Source organism: Dromaius novaehollandiae, chromosome 4, assembly GCF_036370855.1.
Source record: "Dromaius novaehollandiae isolate bDroNov1 chromosome 4, bDroNov1.hap1, whole genome shotgun sequence".
Lineage (NCBI taxonomy): Eukaryota > Metazoa > Chordata > Aves > Casuariiformes > Dromaiidae > Dromaius > Dromaius novaehollandiae.
Window position 1 is genome coordinate 27,272,644 of NC_088101.1, and position 21,192 is coordinate 27,293,835.

A 21,192-nucleotide genomic window follows, 5' to 3' on the forward strand; every position below is an offset into this window, starting at 1 on the left:
TGCATATCTTAAGAACTCAGTGCTACTTACATCTTAGCTGTCCATTGAACCAGATTTTAACCTAATCTTTCTTTTCTCCCAGCCCATGTTTTTATTAAAAAACCTTAACTTTTTCTCTCACCTCTTATTTGGAGGACTAAGAAGGGGGGAGAAAAAAAAATCTCTTAAACAAGTGACAGTTGTTTCCTTTGAAACTCTTCCTAGGTCTGTACTGCTTGGCCCACTGCAGGCTTTCCAGGCGGGAAGGTTGGACTGAGCGAAACCACGCAGAAGAACCTGAAAGTAAATCCCGGTGATGCAGTCACTGTGCAGCCTGTGACTGGTGCAGTCCTCCAAGCAGAAGAAGTAGATGTGAAACTGAGGTATGGAACTCGTCAAAACCTACCGATGTGCTGTGAGGCGTCTGATTTGCACAGCAGACTCCTACCTCTTAGAAGATGCCATTTTTCTCTCTGGCGTGATGGAACTAATATGCGCCAAAGTCACACACGCACAGATGTTTGTAGGGTTAAGGTTAAAATTTAATAACTGGTGGCTAACTGCTGCCAAAAGAAGTGTTCCTCCTTTCTTCCCTGTGTAGTGTCACCCTTCTCTCTTGTACCAGGTCTAGTACTGGTCGTCCGCTCTTGTGCCAGACTGGTCCATTTCTCTGAGCTGGCAGCAAACTAAGTAAACAAAATGTAGATAATTTCATGCTAGTTTAGCAAACTGGATTAGCTGTGGTTAGGTGATTGCCATGGATGGCACAAGAGAAGTGGAAGAAGGAAAGAAAATCAAGCAGGGCCTCCTCTGTGGGCAGTGGTGTTGCTAGAGTGGCTCAGCTATCTTAAAAAATCTCAGCTGACAGAAAGTGCTGTTTTGGAGGATATAATGCTACCAAATCCATTAGTCATAAGAGGTTTGTCATTTTATGTTAAATTAACAAATAGTAATCCTGACCGAATACCTCCTGCAGTCGAGATTGGGCTGCCTGTGTTAAATTTGCTTTAGGCAAGTGTGTTTAAGTGCATGATCAAGGCATATTTTTTAAACTTCTGAGTTGCTTGTAAAGGTTGAGGATAATTTCTGCTCATAAAGTTGATGTCAGGTTAGAAAGGACCGGAAGGAGCCTGTGTTACTGTTGTCGTTAGGAATTACGCTGCAAGCTATTGCCTGAGAAGCTCTTGTTGAAAAAAAGCCTGTTGCAGTTAATAGAATTACTGGTTGTGAGGCTGGGGAGAGTGAAGGACTCTCAGTCGTTTCGCCCCACAACTTCAGGTTTGTATTTGTGTGGTTTCATGCTTCGCCTTTATTTATTGGAATGTTTTTTAAGATTGGAAACTCTTACAGTAGGTTTTTTTGTTTTTAAATTCACAGAAGAAAGGGAGCAGAAGGTGTAAATCAAAATTGCCTTGAAATTGCAAAGGCTTTAAAAATTAGTGGTTTATTCATCTGGTGAATGATTTTTTTTTTTGGGGGGGTCATTCTCATAACATTTCACTGAATCAGCATTTGGATTGACAGGGAATCTGGTTTTAGTTTTTTCTGAAATAAACTTATTTTATAGTTATTTTGAAAGAGCCCCAAAATACTAATTTCTGTAAGTTCTCTTCTGCTACCTTGTCAAACCTCAGTTTTTGAGTGGGACCTTGTCTTTGCCCATTTTAAGGGAGAGATGCTGTTTTCCAGCAGATTGACTCTCAGAAATGCTGGTGACGTGATCTTGATTTTTGTCAGTAGTATAACCAGTCTAGTTTTAATTATAGTTTTACTGGTTAACTTCGCTATGTGTTCTATACTGATTCCCTCTAGTCAGCTTGCTTTCCCCTTCATGCCTCTCTTCTCACTAGAAAATGAAAAAATGATATAATTTCAGCTTTCTGCTATGTCTGATTATTATTAGATTCCTGATCTGCAGGAAGAGTGATTATTATTACATGCTGTTTGCTTACAGAAGTGGTTGAAAACACTCATTTTATTAACACTCATTTCATTAAAAATAAAAAATACTTTACTTGTTAAATAAAATATTATATATAGTTATATATAACATGTATTATATATTATATAGAAATATATATATAATAAAAAATGAAAATAAACCTAATCTGTATTTATATTGACATATTAATATGCAATGCTTTCTCTTTTCAGATCTGTGACTTTTATTGAAAGAAGTATGGAATTTTTAAAACATTTATGATTACAGTAAACTTTTGGAAACTATTCCAGAAAAAGAGTTTTCCTTCTCAGCCAGGATTTTGTTTCAAGAGTCAGGCTCCTAGAATGATTATTTTACATGGTGTACCACCAGACTGTACACTGTAAATGCCTTCTTTCCTAGAATTACTCTAGGAGCAAACACATGAAAATAGGAACTGGCCATGTTTTTTAAGCCTGGTAATATACTACAAACCTTATCATCACCTTACCATCTAAGAATATCCAGTTATTAAAAGAATAAATAACAATCTCATCATCCAAGTACTCCCTAATTTTTAGACACTTCAACAATACATAGTTCATCCTCTGTAGAGGAGTAGCTTTGGGGATCTGTTTGCATGTACGAATTACTATTTTTTTTTTTAGTTAAAAATCAACCTCCTAACCCCAGCCCCCAATAACCTAATTAAATATGTATTTGCTTGTCATGAGGTCTGGTGATTTGAGACCTCTCCTCAAAACTGGAATAATATCCCTCTTTACTGGTCAAGCAATCAATTTGAGGAAAAAATATTGAGAATTGGATCTTTATTTGTAGGTTTAGAGCACCCTCTGTTGATCATAATTTTATTTGCAGCTGCTGTATCTGCTTTAAATGCTTTTGGTGATAATGCGGTTTAGCTCTGTTTAAAGCATTTCATCATACATGTCAAAGTGCTCACAAAGTCGTGGATGTTCATCTGCAATATGGACGTAGTGAAACCTTTATAGTGAAAACATAAGGGCTATTGTGTGAGGATTGTACAGAGCTTTTGAGTGGGATAAATGCTGATGAACTAGAGAAGTTATGTAATGGGTTTTAATAGAAGGTAAAACTGTGAATGAAACTGGAAAAAGATCGTGTGGATAAACGATGTATCATGGAAAAGTATCATGATCTCTTTGGGCTCAGGCATATGACTGAATCACAAGTCTTATAAGCTGCAGGGTGTCTGAGGAGCAAGGGGAATTAATGATGTCTATGCTCTTAGTGGGTCTTAAATATGATGTAAAATATATTAATATAAACATCAGTGAAAGAAATTCTTTTAAGACACATTAAACCTTCCATTTGCTTTGGCCTTAGAGTAGATGTGTTCAGTCACACGTGTGGTCCCCTGCTAAATCCTGGTGATGAGACTGTGTTTGAGAAAGCGGTGTAGGCCTGCCTGGCCAGGGCTGGATACGGAAGTGACCTAAGACTGATTTATTGAGTCACTTAAAGCTAGATTAAATAAAGGATTAGAAAATGCATCACAGGGAAAAGTTTTCACTGTTTTGATAGTGTGTATTCAGTGCTTAAAGACACGCACGGTTTTGCAAAGTGCTCAAGATGCCTGTCAAAGACTGTGTATTTATACGTGTATTTGCAGGGGTGGAATAGATCTTTCTTATGTGTGATTATTTCAATTCAGTAAATGTAGCAATGACAGTTCTATGTGGTCAGTTGAAAGGAGCATGTAATCTTAAGAAATGGTAAGTGTAACTTACTACATTGTTTAATTTAGTGTTTTGTATGAAAAACTGAAACAAAATTAAATATTTACACTTTTGTTGTTAGCTATGTGACTGTCTTCAGAGTTAAAATAAAATAATGCAGAGATTATAATGTGATAATCCCTTTTCTTTCTTTGTGGGGTTAAATTATACAGTGTAAAATAGTTGATTTTCATTAAGTAATTACTAATCAGAAAAATATTTTTTTCTCCCTACCACAGGGACAAGGATGCCTCTATTAATGCTGAGGAAATGTCTGTCTGTCTACTGAGAAACCTAGGTATGAGTTTTTTTGCTTTTCTTTTGACTTTTTTATTTTTGTAGTGGAAGATCAGGATTTGGATAGAAAAGTGGTTTCCTCTTATGATCTTGATCAAGGGCTTGAGTCAAAGCAAATGGAACATTGTTCTGTTTGCAGTTCTTTTAGGGGTATATCTGCTTTGGGCTAAATCATTCTGCTATGCTAGAAATATTTAACTTGACTTAATCCTGATTTTCAGTCTATTTTATCTATATTTGTTGCTGGTTCAAACTACAGTTGTTTAGCAACCATTGATGGTCTTCTGGCTGATACTGTGATTTACTTCAGAGTTTGCATTGTGAAGAGAAAGAATTCAATACTATGCATTGAAAACAAGCTAAGGGATCGCTATTAACATTGTCTTGTATCCCCAAACTTTTTTTTTTTTACATTGGTGATAAATAAGCAAAATTGATATACATTGGCTGGTAGATATGCATAAATAAGTCAGAACAAAACCCGAATTCCTGCACAGGTAAGGTAATATTATTCAAAGGTTGAATTGTTCTAATCAAGGAGAATCTTCTGATTTAGGAATTGCCAAACTCGTTAAATTGACAAAAATTGCCAAACTTGCCAAGCTGCTTTGGCAATCTAAGAAGCAGAAAACATGAATTGGATTCCAAATTCATGAGTTTGGCTAGAAATAATAAATCTCGTTTACATTTTTGCCTTTGTTTTTTTGTGACTTTTAAGGTGCATTCAGATCACACTTCCAAATTTTTCTCTGTGAATGTGAAGGCTAAAACCTTATCTTTTTTTAGGCCAAGATTCTCAAAGAGGGTGGGCTAAATATGAAAGATTGCGAGCCTATGATGTCCATAGCAAATCCAAATTTTTTTATTTCTTGCAATACTGTTTCCATAATCTCACTCTGTATGCTGTATGAAATGTAAAAAAACTCAGATTAATGAGGAGCTTAGTATGAGAGCTAACATGTACTAATGATGAATGTTCATCTGGTACAGTCTGCTTGTATATAAAAGGATCGTTTTAGAAGGCAAAATGATTACAATGTTTTTTAAAATTATGTAACCTTTAATTATGTTAATTTATTGCACTCTTCAGGCTTACTGGTAAAGAATTATTCTGATACAGCAGCGTCTGAAAGTTGTTTCCGACAAATTAAATTGAAATTTTTTCTCCTTTCTTTTCTTCTTTTCTTTTTTGAACCTTATCAAAGATGGGAAAATAGTTTTGCCAGGAAACCTCTTGGCTTTCACTTTCTATGGCAAACTTTGTAACATCGTGGTAATGAAAGTGAAAGGAACTGATGGTGCAGAGCTGACCACCGTGGGCAGTACCATTTCCAGTGAAAGGCATGAGCCAGACCTTGAAAAATCTGAGTTGGAGACAAGTACACTAGATTTGTCCTTACAGCTTAGCAAGATGGACGTTGACGATACTCTGGAGGTTGCATCTCCGAGCACACCAAGCAAACTGATGGCTCCAGGGTCACCAGTTACACCCGGTTCTGACCTGGTAGCCAATGGTCAAGACTCTGGTCAGACAGATAAACTTTGTAACAAGGAAAATGTCACAGACCTCACTGATGATTTGGAGCTGTCTGGGAAAGGAGGCAGTGAGAGACTCCCACCGACTGACAAACCTGGAACGATAAGCAATGCAGATGTTTTTTATTTCATTTCTTCAAGAACTAGAATCAATTTTATTGAAACTAGGACCAGTGAGGCAGAAGATGGCAGCTGTGAATCTCAGGTTACCTATGAGATGATAGGAGGTTTAAGCAGTCAGCTCAAAATTATTAGAGAAACAATTGAACTGCCGATGAAGCAACCTGAACTGTTCAAGAGTTACGGTATGATGTCTAAGGGTTGGCTTTCTTCATTTGATACTATTTTTTCTTTAACGTGACTTTTTTTTAACCAAGTTATTCAACCAGAAATATACACTGCCTTTTTAATCTAATACCGGTTCAGTATACTTGGGTGTACAGTGTCAAACTCTTTTATAATCATACTGTATGGATATTATGAAGATGTAATGTTTAGCTTGTGTGAAAAATAACTGAGTAGGAAAGAAATATGTATATCTGGGGAAGTTCTGGTGTCCATAAACAGAATTTATGGCGAACAGTGAAGACTTCTGTACTCAGACACTTGTAAGGTGCAGATGTTTCTTGTGACTTCATAAGTTATTTTTTTGTAGAGTGAACTAAATGTATACTTTTTAAGTTAAGAAAAACACAGATTAATTCTTCTGTTATTTTTAATCCTTTCTGTTATAGAGTTCCTATAAAATTTTAAGGCAGTATTTGAGGCTTTTTGCACGAACCCCTCAGCATACTTAGTATAGAATCATAGGGTTGAAAAGCTAATATGATTAATATTGCCATATATTAAATTATATCTAACGTATATGAACTTAGAGGATTTCTGTGACAAAGATAAAAAGCTGTACTGCGTATTTATCACAAATAGTTATGTACATAAAGCAGGCATGTCTGCTCATTGTACTTGTCTAGGTGTGCATCACTCTGAGAAAGGGCTTTTACCTGTACATTTTTCTTTCATTTCTTTTCTTTCATTTCAACCTTTTCTTTCATTTCCAAAGTGATTTCACTGATCTCTGGGGCAATTTCCATAAAACACAGATGGTTCTTTCAGTGTGCATTGCATAGGCATAAGCTGTGGGTGTCGGTGGAATGGGGTGAAGAGTGTTAATCCACTGTCCAGCCCAGTTCATTGACCCCCAACCTCAGCGTTCACTATGTGCTCTTGTGCTGGCAAAAGTGTTGCTTCAGTATCAACGTTTTTCATACTTAGTCCCATAAGTGCTCTCGAGCAAAGGCTCTACTAGCAATTACAGGAGGGAGGATGATATTTCCTCCCTTCTCCCAGTTACTTGCTGAATAACCCTCCAAATGTTGGGAGTGCTTATCTGCTCTTGGCTGGTGAGGAAGTCACTTTAGGTGCGACCTTTGGTCCGGCTGTGTTTCTTGCCAGTACAATAAAAGCCACAGGAGGGAGCAGCACATGCTTTAATGGTCTAAGTAACTAGTTCATAGGACACTTCATTTCTATCCTCTGTCAATTAGCAGATAACTTTTGTCCTTTCAGGTATATTAGTTCCTAAAATGTGGTCTTTCTGTTCACACTGGATATATTATTTCCAGAGATTTCTTAGTGAGTTTTTCTCTGTCACCTTGCCTGTTTGTGCTTCGGTCGTGTTTCAGCAACGCTTCTTGTGCCAGAGTCTTCCCATTGTTAAAAGCTTAAGTCACCCCTTTTTGCCTTTTAGCTTTTTGTTTACTGTTCTTGGCTTCGTGACCATTTAATTTGGCCCTATGGTCTGAAATGTTTTTCTGCACTTTACCTGGGATCATAATCTTACTTTGCTCCAGTTGTAGATAACTTCTGTCCAGTTTTAACTGTACACAGAAGTACCTTGTTCTTCCATTGTCCCTTATAGTCTGTGCCTGAATGTTTCTCTCTGTTTCAACTCTTAACATTGATGTGTATTTTTTTCATGTTTTTATAAGAATTCTTTCAGGTGCAGTTAATTCTAGATATTCGAATCAAGCCTCACAGTGTATTTGAAATTTTTGGGACTGCTGAAGGGAAATGGTTTTCTGACATTGGAAATTTTCAACGATGACACTGTAAGAGTCTTGAATAATAAAGTACATTCATGAATGTTGGGTACTCAGTCCAATAATTTTTTTGAAGAAAACCCATGGAGGATGATAATGTTAAGCTACTGAAAGTACAATAATTTAGATGGTTGCCTTTTGGACAGAATCAGTTGGACTATAGAAGACAACAGTGTAGAGGTGCGCCCCATGTAACAGTGTTGCAAATGTTTCCTGCAGAGAGCTCTTCCCTCTGAAAGCATACCATTTTATCAAAGTGATGTGTTGGTTAAAGAAGTTAACGCTGAGGTCAAGTTGTAATAAAAAATAACTGCGGGGCAGTGAAATGTGCAAGTGCAGCTTGTTCAGCCAGGCATTTAGCACAAATAACTCTTTCTTCTCTGTTTGTGTGCATGTGCTTGTCTAAAGGAATCCCTCCTCCTAGAGGAGTGCTATTATATGGCCCTCCAGGTACTGGGAAGACTATGATTGCCAAAGCCATTGCAAATGAGGTTGGCGCTCATGTTACCATTATTAATGGTCCTGAAATAATAAGCAAGTAAGTTCACCCAATTTATTTTCATTAATACTATAAATATATTTGCCCGAAACCTGTACTGGCATCTACCCACTGGAGATCCAGCATTCCTCTGTATAGAACTGGGTGTGGGCTATCTGTGCAAGGGTCAAAAATAGATGGGAAGGGGTTCCCTAGTAGGGCTTATGTTTCTTGTTGTAATAAAAGTGGTTAATTTGGTTTGGCTTAGAAATTTGTGCAAGGCATGGACTAAATAAAAAGGAGGACTTAAACTGCATTTGTAACTGCATGTTAGTTAGTTCTGCCACAAGAGGAGTGACTTGTTTCTTAAAACATACTGAAATGAAAAGATGAGACTTTATGGATTAATTTCTCCAGGGAACTCATTTGTCTTTGTTATTATAAAAATATACAGTGTTTCTAACACAGAAGAGGTAAGCTTTTCTCTGTGACTTTTTGCTGCTGCAAAATGGTTATTTCTTTGCTTGTGCCCCATTTTACCTTGGTTTCTTGTTCTTGTGGAAATGGAGACTATTTTAGATTTGCCTGTACTTCATAAATTCACTGGAGACTTTGAAAGGGAGGGGTATGGCTTTTTGGAACACAAGAGCAGTAGTTTTCCAAATTGCCTGGAAAATACCAAAATATGTTTCTTATTAAAATATTTTAATTATTACAGGTTTTATGGAGAATCTGAATCAAGATTACGTCAGATATTTGCTGAAGCTTCTTTGCGGTATATTCTTTTAGATAATTATATTCATGTTTGCTTATTTGCAGTATTGGTTCCAGTGTTAATATTTTTAAAAGAAAAAATGTTGCAAGAATCTTTGGACTGTAATATTCTCCTGCAGAGGTTTTTAAAAGGAAGTACACTTATTTATATACAGCTTAGCTAAAATGAAAGCAGTGAAATTCTAGTATGCCTATTAAATGCTTCTGGACATTATCCTATTTAAGGGACTGTTACAGATGGTGCCAAATTGCTAGGTCTCTATTGTTAGTGTATTGTACACTTATTTCAACAGATGGAAGCGTTAGCCAGAGTTTCACATGGATCCAAATTTTTCTGTCTCATTTTATCTTTGGAGAGCAATGTAGTACTGTGCTGAGATTTGGAAGCTAGGTCTAAATAAGCAAATGTTGGTACTGGGTGTAGCATGCCTGAAATATTATGGTGGCACTCTACCTTTTTTTATTGGACTGGTCAGGGCAAAACTTAGACTTCCAGAGGTTGTCAATGTTCGTAATACGTTAGCAAAAGATTATCAGTTCCTGTGTCTGCAGAGATGGCAAATAAAATGCTGTCTTTTTAGCCATGAAATCTGTGTATTTAGTGTCTAGTCTTTGAGAGAGAGTCATAGAACAATAGCTCTAGAGGTCATCTTAAAGGCATTAGTTGTCTAAGTAAAATATTAGTAATTTTCATTATCTCTTTGAGTAGTGTCATATTCAAGGTTGAAACTTTAAGTTGCCTGATGGAGTGGAATGCTTGTTAATTTTAACAGGAACTGGATATTTTCCTTAAACAGCTTTGCAAATCTTTGCCTTAATGTTTAAAATCCTCCTCAGCACATTAACACTTATTTTTCTCTCTCTTTTTTTTTTTTTTATCAGTCGCCCTTCCATTATATTTATAGATGAGTTGGATGCACTCTGTCCAAAGAGAGAAGGGGCTCAGAATGAAGTTGAAAAGAGGGTTGTAGCTTCGTTGCTGACATTAATGGATGGCATTGGCTCCGTAAGTAGACTGTATTGAGACAACATGTATAGGGAATAGATGAGCACAATAAATTTGCTTCTATAGTGCAACCAATTTTAGGTCTGTCACTTGGGAAAAGAAACCGGCCTTAGGTGAAACTTTATATAGTAATCTAATGCTTTATTAGACAGTAGAAAAAAGAAATAGGAGGGAAATGTTTATCTGTAACTGTGAGATTAAGGCTAAGATGTTTGGAAGAGCTTTTGGACTACAAAAGAAAGTAAGTTTGCTTCCATTTGCTATCTTTCTTTTGCCTTCTCCCACTTTTGTGGTTTTGTAGATAAAACTGAGATTTTAGTGATACCCTGTCATTGAACTAAACTGGATATTGGTATTGTTCTGAAATTGGGTCAAAATACTTATGATGATAGTTAGCCTGCATTATTAAAGGAAACAACAGCTATTTCAAGATTCCCATACTAAAATTTAGGACTTAAATTTTCTGTTTGCTCAGAAAAGAGAATGGCACTGCAGAGACCTCCCAGCTGATTTTATATTACTTTGAAAGGGAAAAAGCAGAGCTTGAGGGCATTGGTTAGGATTTTTGACCTTGCTCATCCTTTTGAACAGCTCTTCTGTTACCTCCTGCCTCTGCTCGTTTGATACATTAAATGAATTGTTTCCCAACTTTGTTTATTGAAGGTCTGTTGCTACCTTTTGTTCTTATGTCAACATGGTCTTTTAGCTTACACACTTGGTTTTCTTTCCTCGGTGCTTACCTTCCTGGTGCAGGGAAGTTTCAGTTACTGAGACTAGTCATAGCTTCTCTCATGCTCTGTTTTCCCAGACTGAAGCCTTAGTTTCTTGAGCAGTCCCTTGCAGGAGAGGCCGTCCTGCTGGTTTTAGTTAGAATTCTTCTTTTCTGTTTGTGAGCAGAGCTGTGTACTGATATCCTCAGATAACCTGCACAAAGACTCGTGCCTGGAAGGTACTGAAAGGGAAGAAAGCAGGTTCTTGGGGATTAGAGCAGGAGACAGTGGGATGAAGAGGATCTTGGAGTAAAGCTTCTCTGGTATTATCCATTTGTACATGCAGCCTACTGTACTGCTGAAATGCACAGATCATTAGCTTGGCTGGGATCACTTGCTGGGTGTACTATTGTGAAAAGTTTTCTGAGTTCCTTTAGAGCTAGCATCAGGATTTAGTGTGTATAGTAGCTGTGAAAAGTGAGCAGGAAGTATGTTTATAAACTGTGTGAGATTTAATCCTCTTTTTAAATTAATATTTTTCCATTGTTTGGTCTGTTCAGGAGGGCAGTGAAGGGCAGCTCTTGGTACTTGGGGCCACTAATCGTCCTCATGCACTGGATGCAGCCCTGCGCAGACCTGGGCGTTTTGATAAAGAAATAGAAATCGGGATTCCTAATGCACAGGACCGGCTGGACATACTCCAAAAGCTTCTTAAGAAAGTTCCACATTCACTGACAGCAGCAGAGTTGGCTCAACTGGCTGATAGCGCGCATGGATACGTGGGTGCAGACTTAGCAGCTTTGTGCAAGGAAGCAGGTAAGGTTCTGTGTATCTTATTTAGGATCTGACTTTGCTGTTAGTCTCTTCATTTAGTTAAAAAAAAAAAAAAAAAAAAGTTTTTTTTAAAAAAAAAAAGGTCCACAGTCTATACTAGTGGCTTTTGAAAGGACGAACTGTGTCAGAGAAAACATAACATGGAATATGAAGAATACTGATCTTTCTGCTCCTTTGTAAGCTAGAAAAGATCTTTCGTGAGCGTTAACGTATTAACGTTGAGATTAATAACACTGGGGAATCCCCTGTACCATCTGTAGCATACTAGATAGTTAGCTGTCTCTCAGTTTACCAGTAGTTTAGTGAGTTAACTGATACATCGCGTAGAGTTTTCCCGCTCTAGGCTTTAGAGCCTACCCCTTGTCCACAAAGCCTTGAGTCGCTAGCGCTTGACAACTAGACAGATCCTGATTCCCAAGATGTTCAGACTGTGGGCCCGACTAGCGTTTATTGTGTCTCTCTTCTGCTTTTTGTGCCTGCATTTCATTTGCCTGTAGACCAGGAGCTTGTGACAGGGGATTTGCATGTACCCAGGTCTGGTTCTGTAGTGGAGCTGGGACGCGGCTGGAGTGCATGCCCTGAGGTGGGGCTGGAAAGCATCCCTTAGCCTCTGCACAGATGTAACCCAGAAGAATTATCCACAGCTCATGTGGCGAGGGTTCAGTGTGTTCCAGGGAATACTTAAACACAAGTTCACTTCTGTTTTTATTGGATGAAATATTAAAAATAAGCCCTATCAATTGTTACGTTTTGCTACAGTGGGTCTACGCAGTTTCAATGTTGGACCTTAAATCTACCCATGAGCAGCCTTTTAAAACAGTCTAGTCAAAATATGACTCTTCAGTTCTGCTTACGCATATTTTCTCTCTTGTAGTTGGCAAATATGTTTGCTGTATGTGTTGCTTACTTTTGTTTCCTTTGGCATTTGGAGAGCTTCCTCTGGCAGTGGCACAGTGCACAGTTAATTCTTGCATCAGAATTAACTATTAAGATGACAGAAGTTTTATTAGGGGTGATGGCGCCTGGAACAGGAAGGTTTTTACTTGCCAGTTTACAGAATTTTTAAGGGATAGTTCTAACATAAGAATTTGTGGACTTTTGTATGGATCAAGAGGGGAAAAAATGTGCTGGTATTCTTTTCATAGTGCTTTTGGGCTACAGTCATAGTTTAAGTTCTGTTTTAAGTTAGTTATTTCTTTTTGAAAGAAATACATACAAAGAGCATCAAAAATCAGACTGCCTTTTTATTTTTCTTCCTCTATTTTTTTGGAAGTCTGTCAGCCCTCCTGTGTCACAGTCTTTGCATAGTAAATACTTAATTCTTGTAATCAAAAATTTTCATTTCAGTGAAAAATGTTGTGATTTGAATTCTGCATTGATTCTGAAACTTTGATCGCTTCATTATCCAGCTGTAAATAGCTGATACATTTATCCACTTTATGAGGACCTTCTAGAAAATAAATTCTGAATGTTGTGTAAATTGAACATTATGCCTTTACTCAGCGTTATGCAGATCCAAAACTTCTACCAGGCACCTACCAGTATCCACCTGCAGGATGCACTGTTATCTGAGCTTTACATCCTAACGCAGTGCTCCTTACAGTGAGAGAACCAAGAGGTCTCCTTTCTATTAATCTTCTTTCCGAAGGTTTGAATTCATGGTGTTAAATTTCCTTGTCATTTATTAACTTGGAGTGACCTCTGCTGGGGAAAATACAGTTCTACTCCTTTAACTCTTTGCAGCCTAGATGTATTTTCCCTTTTCAAAAAATTGTGAAAGCATGAGTTGGTTGAAGTATTACATAAACCAAATTTAAATTTCTCATGTTCAAGGAGCATTTGTCAGTAACATTCTTTTTTACAATTGAGTTCTTGAAATCTGTTTTTTAAATTAAATTTTCAACATCATGTAAAATATTCCCACTTTAATTGGGGTTAAAATTAGAAAAGATTAGCGTTCATGAGGTAATATTTCTCCCCAGCGGAGCAAGGTTATTCCATATGGCGAATTTTCCAGTATTTTGTCTAGTCTGGTTTGATGTTCCAAGCAATGGGTTTCTATTGCTTCCCTGAAGAAATTGTTCCATGGGCCAGGTGGGCTTGCTGTCCAGGAATGCTCTCTGATACTCAGCCTAAATTTTCCTTGTTTAGTTTTATGCTACTACGTCTATTTACATCCTTGTGTAACACATTCACTCTCCCTCCTAACTGTTTACACCCTTCAGATATCTGTAGGCTGTTCTCGTGTCCCCTACCTCCTCATTCATTACTTAGCCAAGCTATAAATATTTAGCTCTTCTAATCTTTCCTTATAAATAAGTCCTTCCTGCCTTCTGAGAACTTCTGTAGATTTTCTCTGAACTCCCTCCAGTTTGTCAATAACTTTTTGGTAATGCAGTACTCAGAATTGAACATATGTATATTTCATATACATTTATACATATACATTACAACATAAAACACAATACAAACATGCAGTAAAGACTGCCGGTGCCCATTTGTAAATAACCAAAATGCTTAGTATTTAGAAAATTTTGAGTTAAAAGTTCTTTCACACATTTTAAGGTTAACTGCTGGTTTCACGCATCAGGTGATGTGTGTTTGAGTACAGGTAAAACATGGAAATTAATTTAAAAGCACAAATTCTGAACCCAGAAGTACATGTTCAGTTTTTAGCACAAGATTATTGTTGCTTGCCAGTTGTTTTGCAGCAGTGGTCTTTGAGAGACTCTTAAGTCCTGGTTGCCTTGTATGTACCTTTCGGTACTTCATTTGTGGCTGGAAAGCCTGAAAGAGTTTACAGGCTAAATATGTTTGTATGCTTAATAAAAAGTTTAGGTCATTTCTAAAGGATTCTTCCTACATTATAGTTTTATTTCCACTCCATTTTTCATATGCATGTATAATATTGTATGTATACTGCTAATGTAAACCAAGGAAGAATGTGGCTGTATATAATTACTGTAACATGGTATATGATATGGTAATTGTAGGGCTATGATAGGCAAACTTTCACGTTGTCATCTGTCGTTAAGTTTCCTGAGCTACTCGATTCTAAAAACTTTTATACTTGGCCTCTATATAATTCTGAAGAACATAGGTTAATGAAAACTATGTAGCTGTTGTAGAGTTAACATTTCCAACTGTTTTCTTGGCAGAACCGTAACTCGTTTGAGCGAGCACTGCTTAGTGATACTTCTGGGGTCAGGCAAACATGTTTTCTGTTCCGTTCAGCAGCTCAGTGCATTTTCATGGAAGTCATTGAAAGGTTTTAGGAACCTTTAATGTTCAATCTGCACTAAATGTTTTTAGGCTCCCCTGCATATGGTATATACAGAACTGCAGTGCTGTGTGTACTGGAATGGGCAAGGAGAAGGTATGGTGGATGAGAAACCTGGAGAATCTGCGGAGTGCGCTCTGGGCTTTTCCAAGCCGGGTGTTACAACCACGACACCCGTGTAGTCATATATAGACGGATATAATCATAAGTTTGGGGTGCTTTTATTTGCCCTTCTGTGTTTTTAAAATGCTAGTGGATTTTTATTTCAATCCCTTCTTTTCCTCTACTAAGGATAGTCTTAGCTTTTTAAAAAATGAAAGCGCAAAATAATGTGACTGTGTTTATAGGAAAAATGCCAGGTATCATGAAACTTACAGTATTGGTGTAAGAGCTGACAACAGGGTGACTGGCAACAGCTCTGTATGTATTTCTCAGCCTTAATTGTTGGGCAAAGTACTTGTATCCCTATCTTACATGTCAGGCAAGATACCGTTTGTCTGTCTTATAAATAACTAAGAGACTGCTTGTGATTAGTCTGGCAGAATTAAAAGTAAAACTGGTATTTCTAACATGGCAAGTCTCACTGGCATAAGTGCACTGCTTTTCAGAATTAAGATACCTAATCTTTGTTTACAGTTACATTATCTATAATGGTTGTACTGGAGAAATTGGGATTTGCTGTTTTGCTGTGTTTCTCTACTGCTTAGTAATATATACTTGTAATTTCCACAATTTCTGTATGTTTCCCCCTCATATAATCTTTCATACAGGTTAACAGCATAATACGGAAAACCTATAGACACTTTGGTGGACACTGGGCCATATCCTGTGAATATCAGCTTACAACGAACTTCTTGTGGACTTGAGCGCCCCTTCAGGGGTTCATATGCACAAAATTCTTGACAAGAAAAGGCCTTAATTACGTATGCAGCTAAGAAAATCATGTTATTGCAACTGGAAGAGAGTTACCATGTCCTAAACAGTCAAGTAGACTACCTTTTAGCATGAACAGCTGAATTCTGAATTGCTTTATCTCAAACAGACATGCTGTTTAGAAGATAGACTGTGCCGTATCCTTTCATATAATGGCAGTATTTCTATTTCCCTGGGATCTCATTGCTTCTACTCTAATTAATTGGCCACACAGTCTTTTATTAATTCCCCCAAAACATTATAATAGTTTTAATTTAACAACAAAGATAAGCACTGCACTTTTTTGGAAAAACATATGAAATGTTAATTATGTAGCAGGGACATGAATGGTATAAACTGTACCGAATGTTAGAAGATGCTTAGCAACAAAGGTTTCCAAATATAGCAATTTATAATAAACTTATCCTTCTATGGCTGCCTGTAGCATTTCAAGAGGGTGAATATAAATACAGCTTGATTTCTTCAAGAAGTGGGTTCAGTCCTATTGTTTACAGAGAAAGGAAGTATTTGCTTTGTAACTCTTAGAATTTATCTTGAACATCCTTGTTCATTATACATAATTTCAGTGTGCTGATATAAAACACTTGGACTATGATAAGATAGTATCATGAGGAAAGGAAGAACAAATGTTTTTGTTTAAATAGTGGTCTCTCTTGCAATAACATCTAATTGGTTCCAGTAAGGATGCTGCATTGCAACCATTGTAACTTTGAGACTTCTGTGAAAGAAGCACTAATCCTTTTTGCACTGAATTTCTGTAAATTCCTTGATTGTAATACAGTTAGAGGTACCTCCTTGCTTAGCCTTGAGGATTATACTGGTTCACTGAGTTGAGCTGGCTGTTACCTAAAATGTTATGGAAATAAGAAATTGAGCTATGTCTTTGACTAGTATGAATCAGCATTACTCTGTTGAATCAGTGAAGCTGTGCTCCTTGTAGTGGCATATGATATATCCTTCTCCTCTTATCTTCATAGTTTTAAGAGTCCTCTTGTTTAAAAATCTTGTTGTCTATGGTATTCATTTGGCCCTTCTATTGCCCTTATAGTTTGATAAGCGATACAACTAGGATGAAGAGTCTTTATGTTGTTTAACCTATAGCACTGAGTATTGATTATATATAGGTATTAGATGTGTAAGCATGTAAGTTATTTAGTAGGATACTTTATTTAGTTTTTAATGAAGCTGGGAAACTTCTTGGAATATCCTTGATAACCCAAAAAAGAATTTCTGCACTCTACACTGAAAACCAGGGATATTTTTCTTACACCTAAGCCCTCCTCCATTAGAAGAAAAAGAAAAAAAGAACTATGCACTCTAAGGGTTCCTAGGTTTTTTGTTTTCTCAGTAATTGATGGGAAAATAAATACCCCTGAAATCCAGGAATGTCTTTTTCTTAGATCTGCAGAATTTTTAGGTGGCTCCTGCAGTTTTGGTAATGCGGCCATCAGTGGGAAATGTGAGCCATTCGGGCTAATGTGTTTAACAATGAGTCGCTGTGCATCCTCAGGACCAGCCTCTCACTGGTCTTTAAGTTACATAGGCATTGCATTCAACACGCAGGTTCTCAGTCTAGTATTTCAGATCCGAGCTCTTAATTTCAACTTGTTGATGGTCTTGACGAAGCAGCCTAATATTGGGGCATCAATAATATCCTTTCTTTAATCCATGAATTTCAGAAGAAAGTTTGAACCTTTCCCAAGACTGTTTGGACCAGAGTTCTTCTTGGAGGTGTACTGTAAATGTAAACATTTTCCTTGGAGTATATTCTTAAATGTAGGAATGTGTGTTGAGACACAGTTGAATGTGTAGATTTTGATAAAGGCAGTTGATGGCCAAGGCAATGGGATTGCTTGTTTTGCAAGATATTTTTTTTAGCCTGTTTTCAAATTAGCTGATTGGAATGACAGACATTAAAGGGAAAGCCTTGCCTGACATGCTATAGTTGTTATTTTATTTCCTTATGGGAAGTGGCTGAAAATACCATGTCTGCTTTATATATTTATTTTGTAGCATGAGAAAAGATTGGAGTAAGGCTGTTGCAAATGACCTATTACTGCATTCTGTAACTGAATATTGATTCCCATTGGCCTCTTGTCTTTTTGTAAATAGATCTTGTAGACAACACATGTTTTGTGGGGTCTATTATTAATGTGTAGAATCAGATGGTCAATATCAAAAAAGGTATCCTTGTGAAACTGAGAGACAGACTTTTGCAGAAATTGTAGAACACTGGACTTTGAAACACACTGATAGCTCCAGACGTGGTATAGAAGTAAAACTTCAAAATAATTTTTTTTTTGGAATGTTTGAGTTCCAGAATTTTTCTCGCCAAGTTGTGTCTGCCTGCATATTTTTGACTCTTATGCATAGGTCTCTTTAAGGTAAATTGTCAATGATACTCTGTTTAAAAGCGGTTCTTACAGCTTTTCTTACATAGTGTTCCATACAGATTAATTTACTGTGTAACAATACCAAGAAAATCCAATTAGCATCTTCAGGGTTTGCTAATTTTAAGTTACTGCTGTGTTCTGTATTTTTAAAGTTGGGTCCTTAATGCAGAAGTTGTTTTTAAACTGAAGCAATTGACCTACTTTGCCATCTTAGCAGGTTATGAACAAATGTGTCCTTGCTTGCACGCACACATACAAAGCAATGTGGCTTTTTTGGACTCAGACTGTAACATATGTCTTTGGATTGTTTCTTAAAGCACTAATTCGGAATGATGGCTTTTATGCAGAAGTGGTTACATCTGGATACAGCTGCGTGGCTTGAGGGAACATGTCTAAGACTGGATGGAATGCATTGACCTTATTCTTGTCTGTGGAATCACTTGCACTCTTTCTTAGGTCCCCGCCCCCCCCCCCCCCCATCTTGTGGGGCAAAGAGAAAGTTGGAATTAGTTTTAGAATTACTATCTCACTAGTTGAAACCATTTTAAATGCTTTCTCAAGATTCCACAAAGCAGCTTATTATTTTAGTTGCGTAGGGTCAGATTCTCACCCCTTTACTTTGGTTCAGTGCCGTTCTGATGAGATTGTAAAATTTCTGGATAGGGGATCTTTTATTTCTTTCTTTCCTATGTCTTTGCGTATGCCTAGTGCACAGATGTTTCTTTAGTGTGGCTGCCTTTGTACCCAAAGATAAGAAATCTTCTGTACTTTCTGTGCCTTTCTGAGGAGACACTGGTGCTGGTTATATTTGTCTGTAGTTATTTTTTCTTATATAAAATCTTAGGCTTTTTTTTTTTTTGTAATGGTACTTGATACTTGTTTCTGCATGAAGAACATTGCACTTAATTGCAGTTAGGGCATGTGAATTGTGTTTTTCATCATAATTGATTTTAAGTGTGTTTTTGTCTGAAACTGGCTTTCTTTTTCCTAAGTGTCTTTTTCTTTAAAACCAGTGTGATGGGATTGCCAACATCATACACAGTTGTGGGTTGAGTACTGAATAATCTGTCTAAAGCATGTCCCATGTCTGCTGATATTTGTATACGCAGGAGATAAAGAATGTGTTCAGAGGACCTGGTCAGTGACTATAGCTAATATTTTAAATTAAGCATAGGAGACTCCCTTGGAGTAGGCAAAGATAATTTACATCATTTTACGTACAGGGAAATAATGCATACAGGATAATTTTTATGGTCTATCTAATTTCATAGAGTAGGCATTGGCAGTGTTAGGGAAGGAGCAATCAAGAGAGTACTGCTGCTTTTTCCTAGGTGGGCCCAGAACATCAGCAGGACTATCAGCTCGTGCTCATCCCCAGGTGACTGGACTTGGTAAGGTCCTTTTGGTCCACTAGCTTCAGTGAATTTTGAATCTGATTGCCATAGGTATAAGTAAGGTAGTAAACCCACAACTTAGAGCAGTGGAAAGTTGTTCTTTTGTGTGTTTTATCCTGTGGCTGTTTTCCGTCATGTCCTTCTAGTTTTGAGGCATTAATGCAATAGTTAGTCAACATGTTGTCCTTCCCAAGCAGTCTGGGCTGGCTGGAGGGGATAGTAGCTTATGTGCTTTGGTATGTGTCCAGCTTTGCCCCTCATACTACAATGCAGCTTCTCACTCCAGGGAATCTCCTCCTCCTCCTGCACCTGCTCTTCCTCCTCTTCCAAATTCAGGGCTAAGGCAAGCAAACAGAAAACCTTTGTGGCACATAGGTATTGTAGTCATGCTTCTGCAGTTTGGGTGGTACAGAAGAAATGCTGTTATCCATACATGGCAATGCATCTAGAGACTTCTGTGTTTGAAGGGGTTGGAGAGCAGCCCCAAAACAAGGCAGCTGGCTTGAGGGACAAGGGGTACAGTGGACCAGAGCAGTCAGCACTGGTGGAGCCCTACCTGAGCAGAATGGTGGGCTGTGATACGGCAGTCAGACATCACTCCTCAGCTTGAAGATCCTGAACATCTAGCAATATGTTGTTTTCCTTAAGAACAGAATGAATTTAGGGAAAATATTGTCTTGGGCTGGATTCTTGGCAGGAGCAAAGACAGTTCTACATTTTCCCTATTTATTTTCCAAATCTGGGAATCAAGTTGATGTCAGTAACAGCTCTAAATTGCATTGAGAGGAGTGGTGTGTTAGTGACTGTTTGGCTTATCAGGTTTTGCTTCACTCTTGGGCTTCAGATTCTCTGCATGCAGAGTTGAGCGAGAGCTGTGTATCAGCTGTTCATACGTAGAAGCTTTGAATGGACAAAAAAGGTTTAACCAAAACTATAGTAACTTTTGAAGACAGTAGTCCACTATCTTTTAAAACCTCCTATAGCTTTATTTCCTGCAATAATCTAAGCTCCTTGCCCCATGTTGACTTGGAAGGTTTCTGCGCGCACAAAAACTGCCGACTTCTTCCTGACACTTAATTCCTATTGGGAGGGGTCTAGCAAATCTGTGGATTTTTCTTCTCGATCATACAGCATACTTTACACTGAGTCACTCAACTGGCGTTTGGCTAACTGAAAAGTATTCTGCAGACTTGCACACTTCCTTCTCCCTCTCCCATGATGTTTTTGCAAAGGTTTCCACCTCCTGCCAGCTAATACAGGATAACCATACTCACTTTAGCACTGACCAGCGCATGAGTGGTGTTTTCATCCAAGTGAGAGAATTCACATTCACTGTAGCCTTCCAGTCACCTGGCATTCAGTTATCACAGATGATTCAGACTCAGTTCCTCATGATGAAAAATGTTGTTCTATTTCCTGGTTCCTAAGCAGGCTCCAGCTGTGAATTGGAATTAAGTATTTGGAGTAAAACTATTTTTTTTTCTCCAAGATATAAACATACTTTTTGGGAAATAGCTGGTTTGAAATGCATGTTACAGTTTCAGAAGCCTTTAGTAATTCTTTTTCTTTTTTTGGAAAGGTAATCATGGTCATGTTATTCTGTTTTCATGGTATGTCTAATATTTATGGTATTTTGTCTTTTTCAGGTGGCATTTCATTTGACACAATCACCTGTGTTTCTAGATTCACATATTTTTTGAATTTTGGCTAGCATTTCTCTGCTGAGTTCTGTTCCAATTTTATCCCATCAGTTGGTTTGTTCTTATATTCTTTAAGTGACTGTGATATGGGAACATCC

At 37.5% G+C, this 21,192-nt stretch overlaps 1 protein-coding gene across 4 annotated transcripts in view; it reads left to right on the forward strand.

The window, feature by feature from the left end:
• AFG2A (AFG2 AAA ATPase homolog A) overlaps nt 1-21,192 on the forward strand; it is a 205,723-nt gene that overhangs the window by 1,857 nt on the left and 182,674 nt on the right. For all 4 annotated transcript variants that reach the window (XM_064510666.1, XM_064510668.1, XM_064510667.1 and 1 more), the window contains exons 3-9: nt 205-362; nt 3,900-3,958; nt 5,163-5,798; nt 8,001-8,130; nt 8,789-8,845; nt 9,727-9,850; nt 11,121-11,376. In XM_064510666.1, the coding sequence (XP_064366736.1) occupies nt 205-362; nt 3,900-3,958; nt 5,163-5,798; nt 8,001-8,130; nt 8,789-8,845; nt 9,727-9,850; nt 11,121-11,376 (1,420 nt within the window). The remainder of the gene's footprint in view (nt 1-204; nt 363-3,899; nt 3,959-5,162; nt 5,799-8,000; nt 8,131-8,788; nt 8,846-9,726; nt 9,851-11,120; nt 11,377-21,192) is intronic.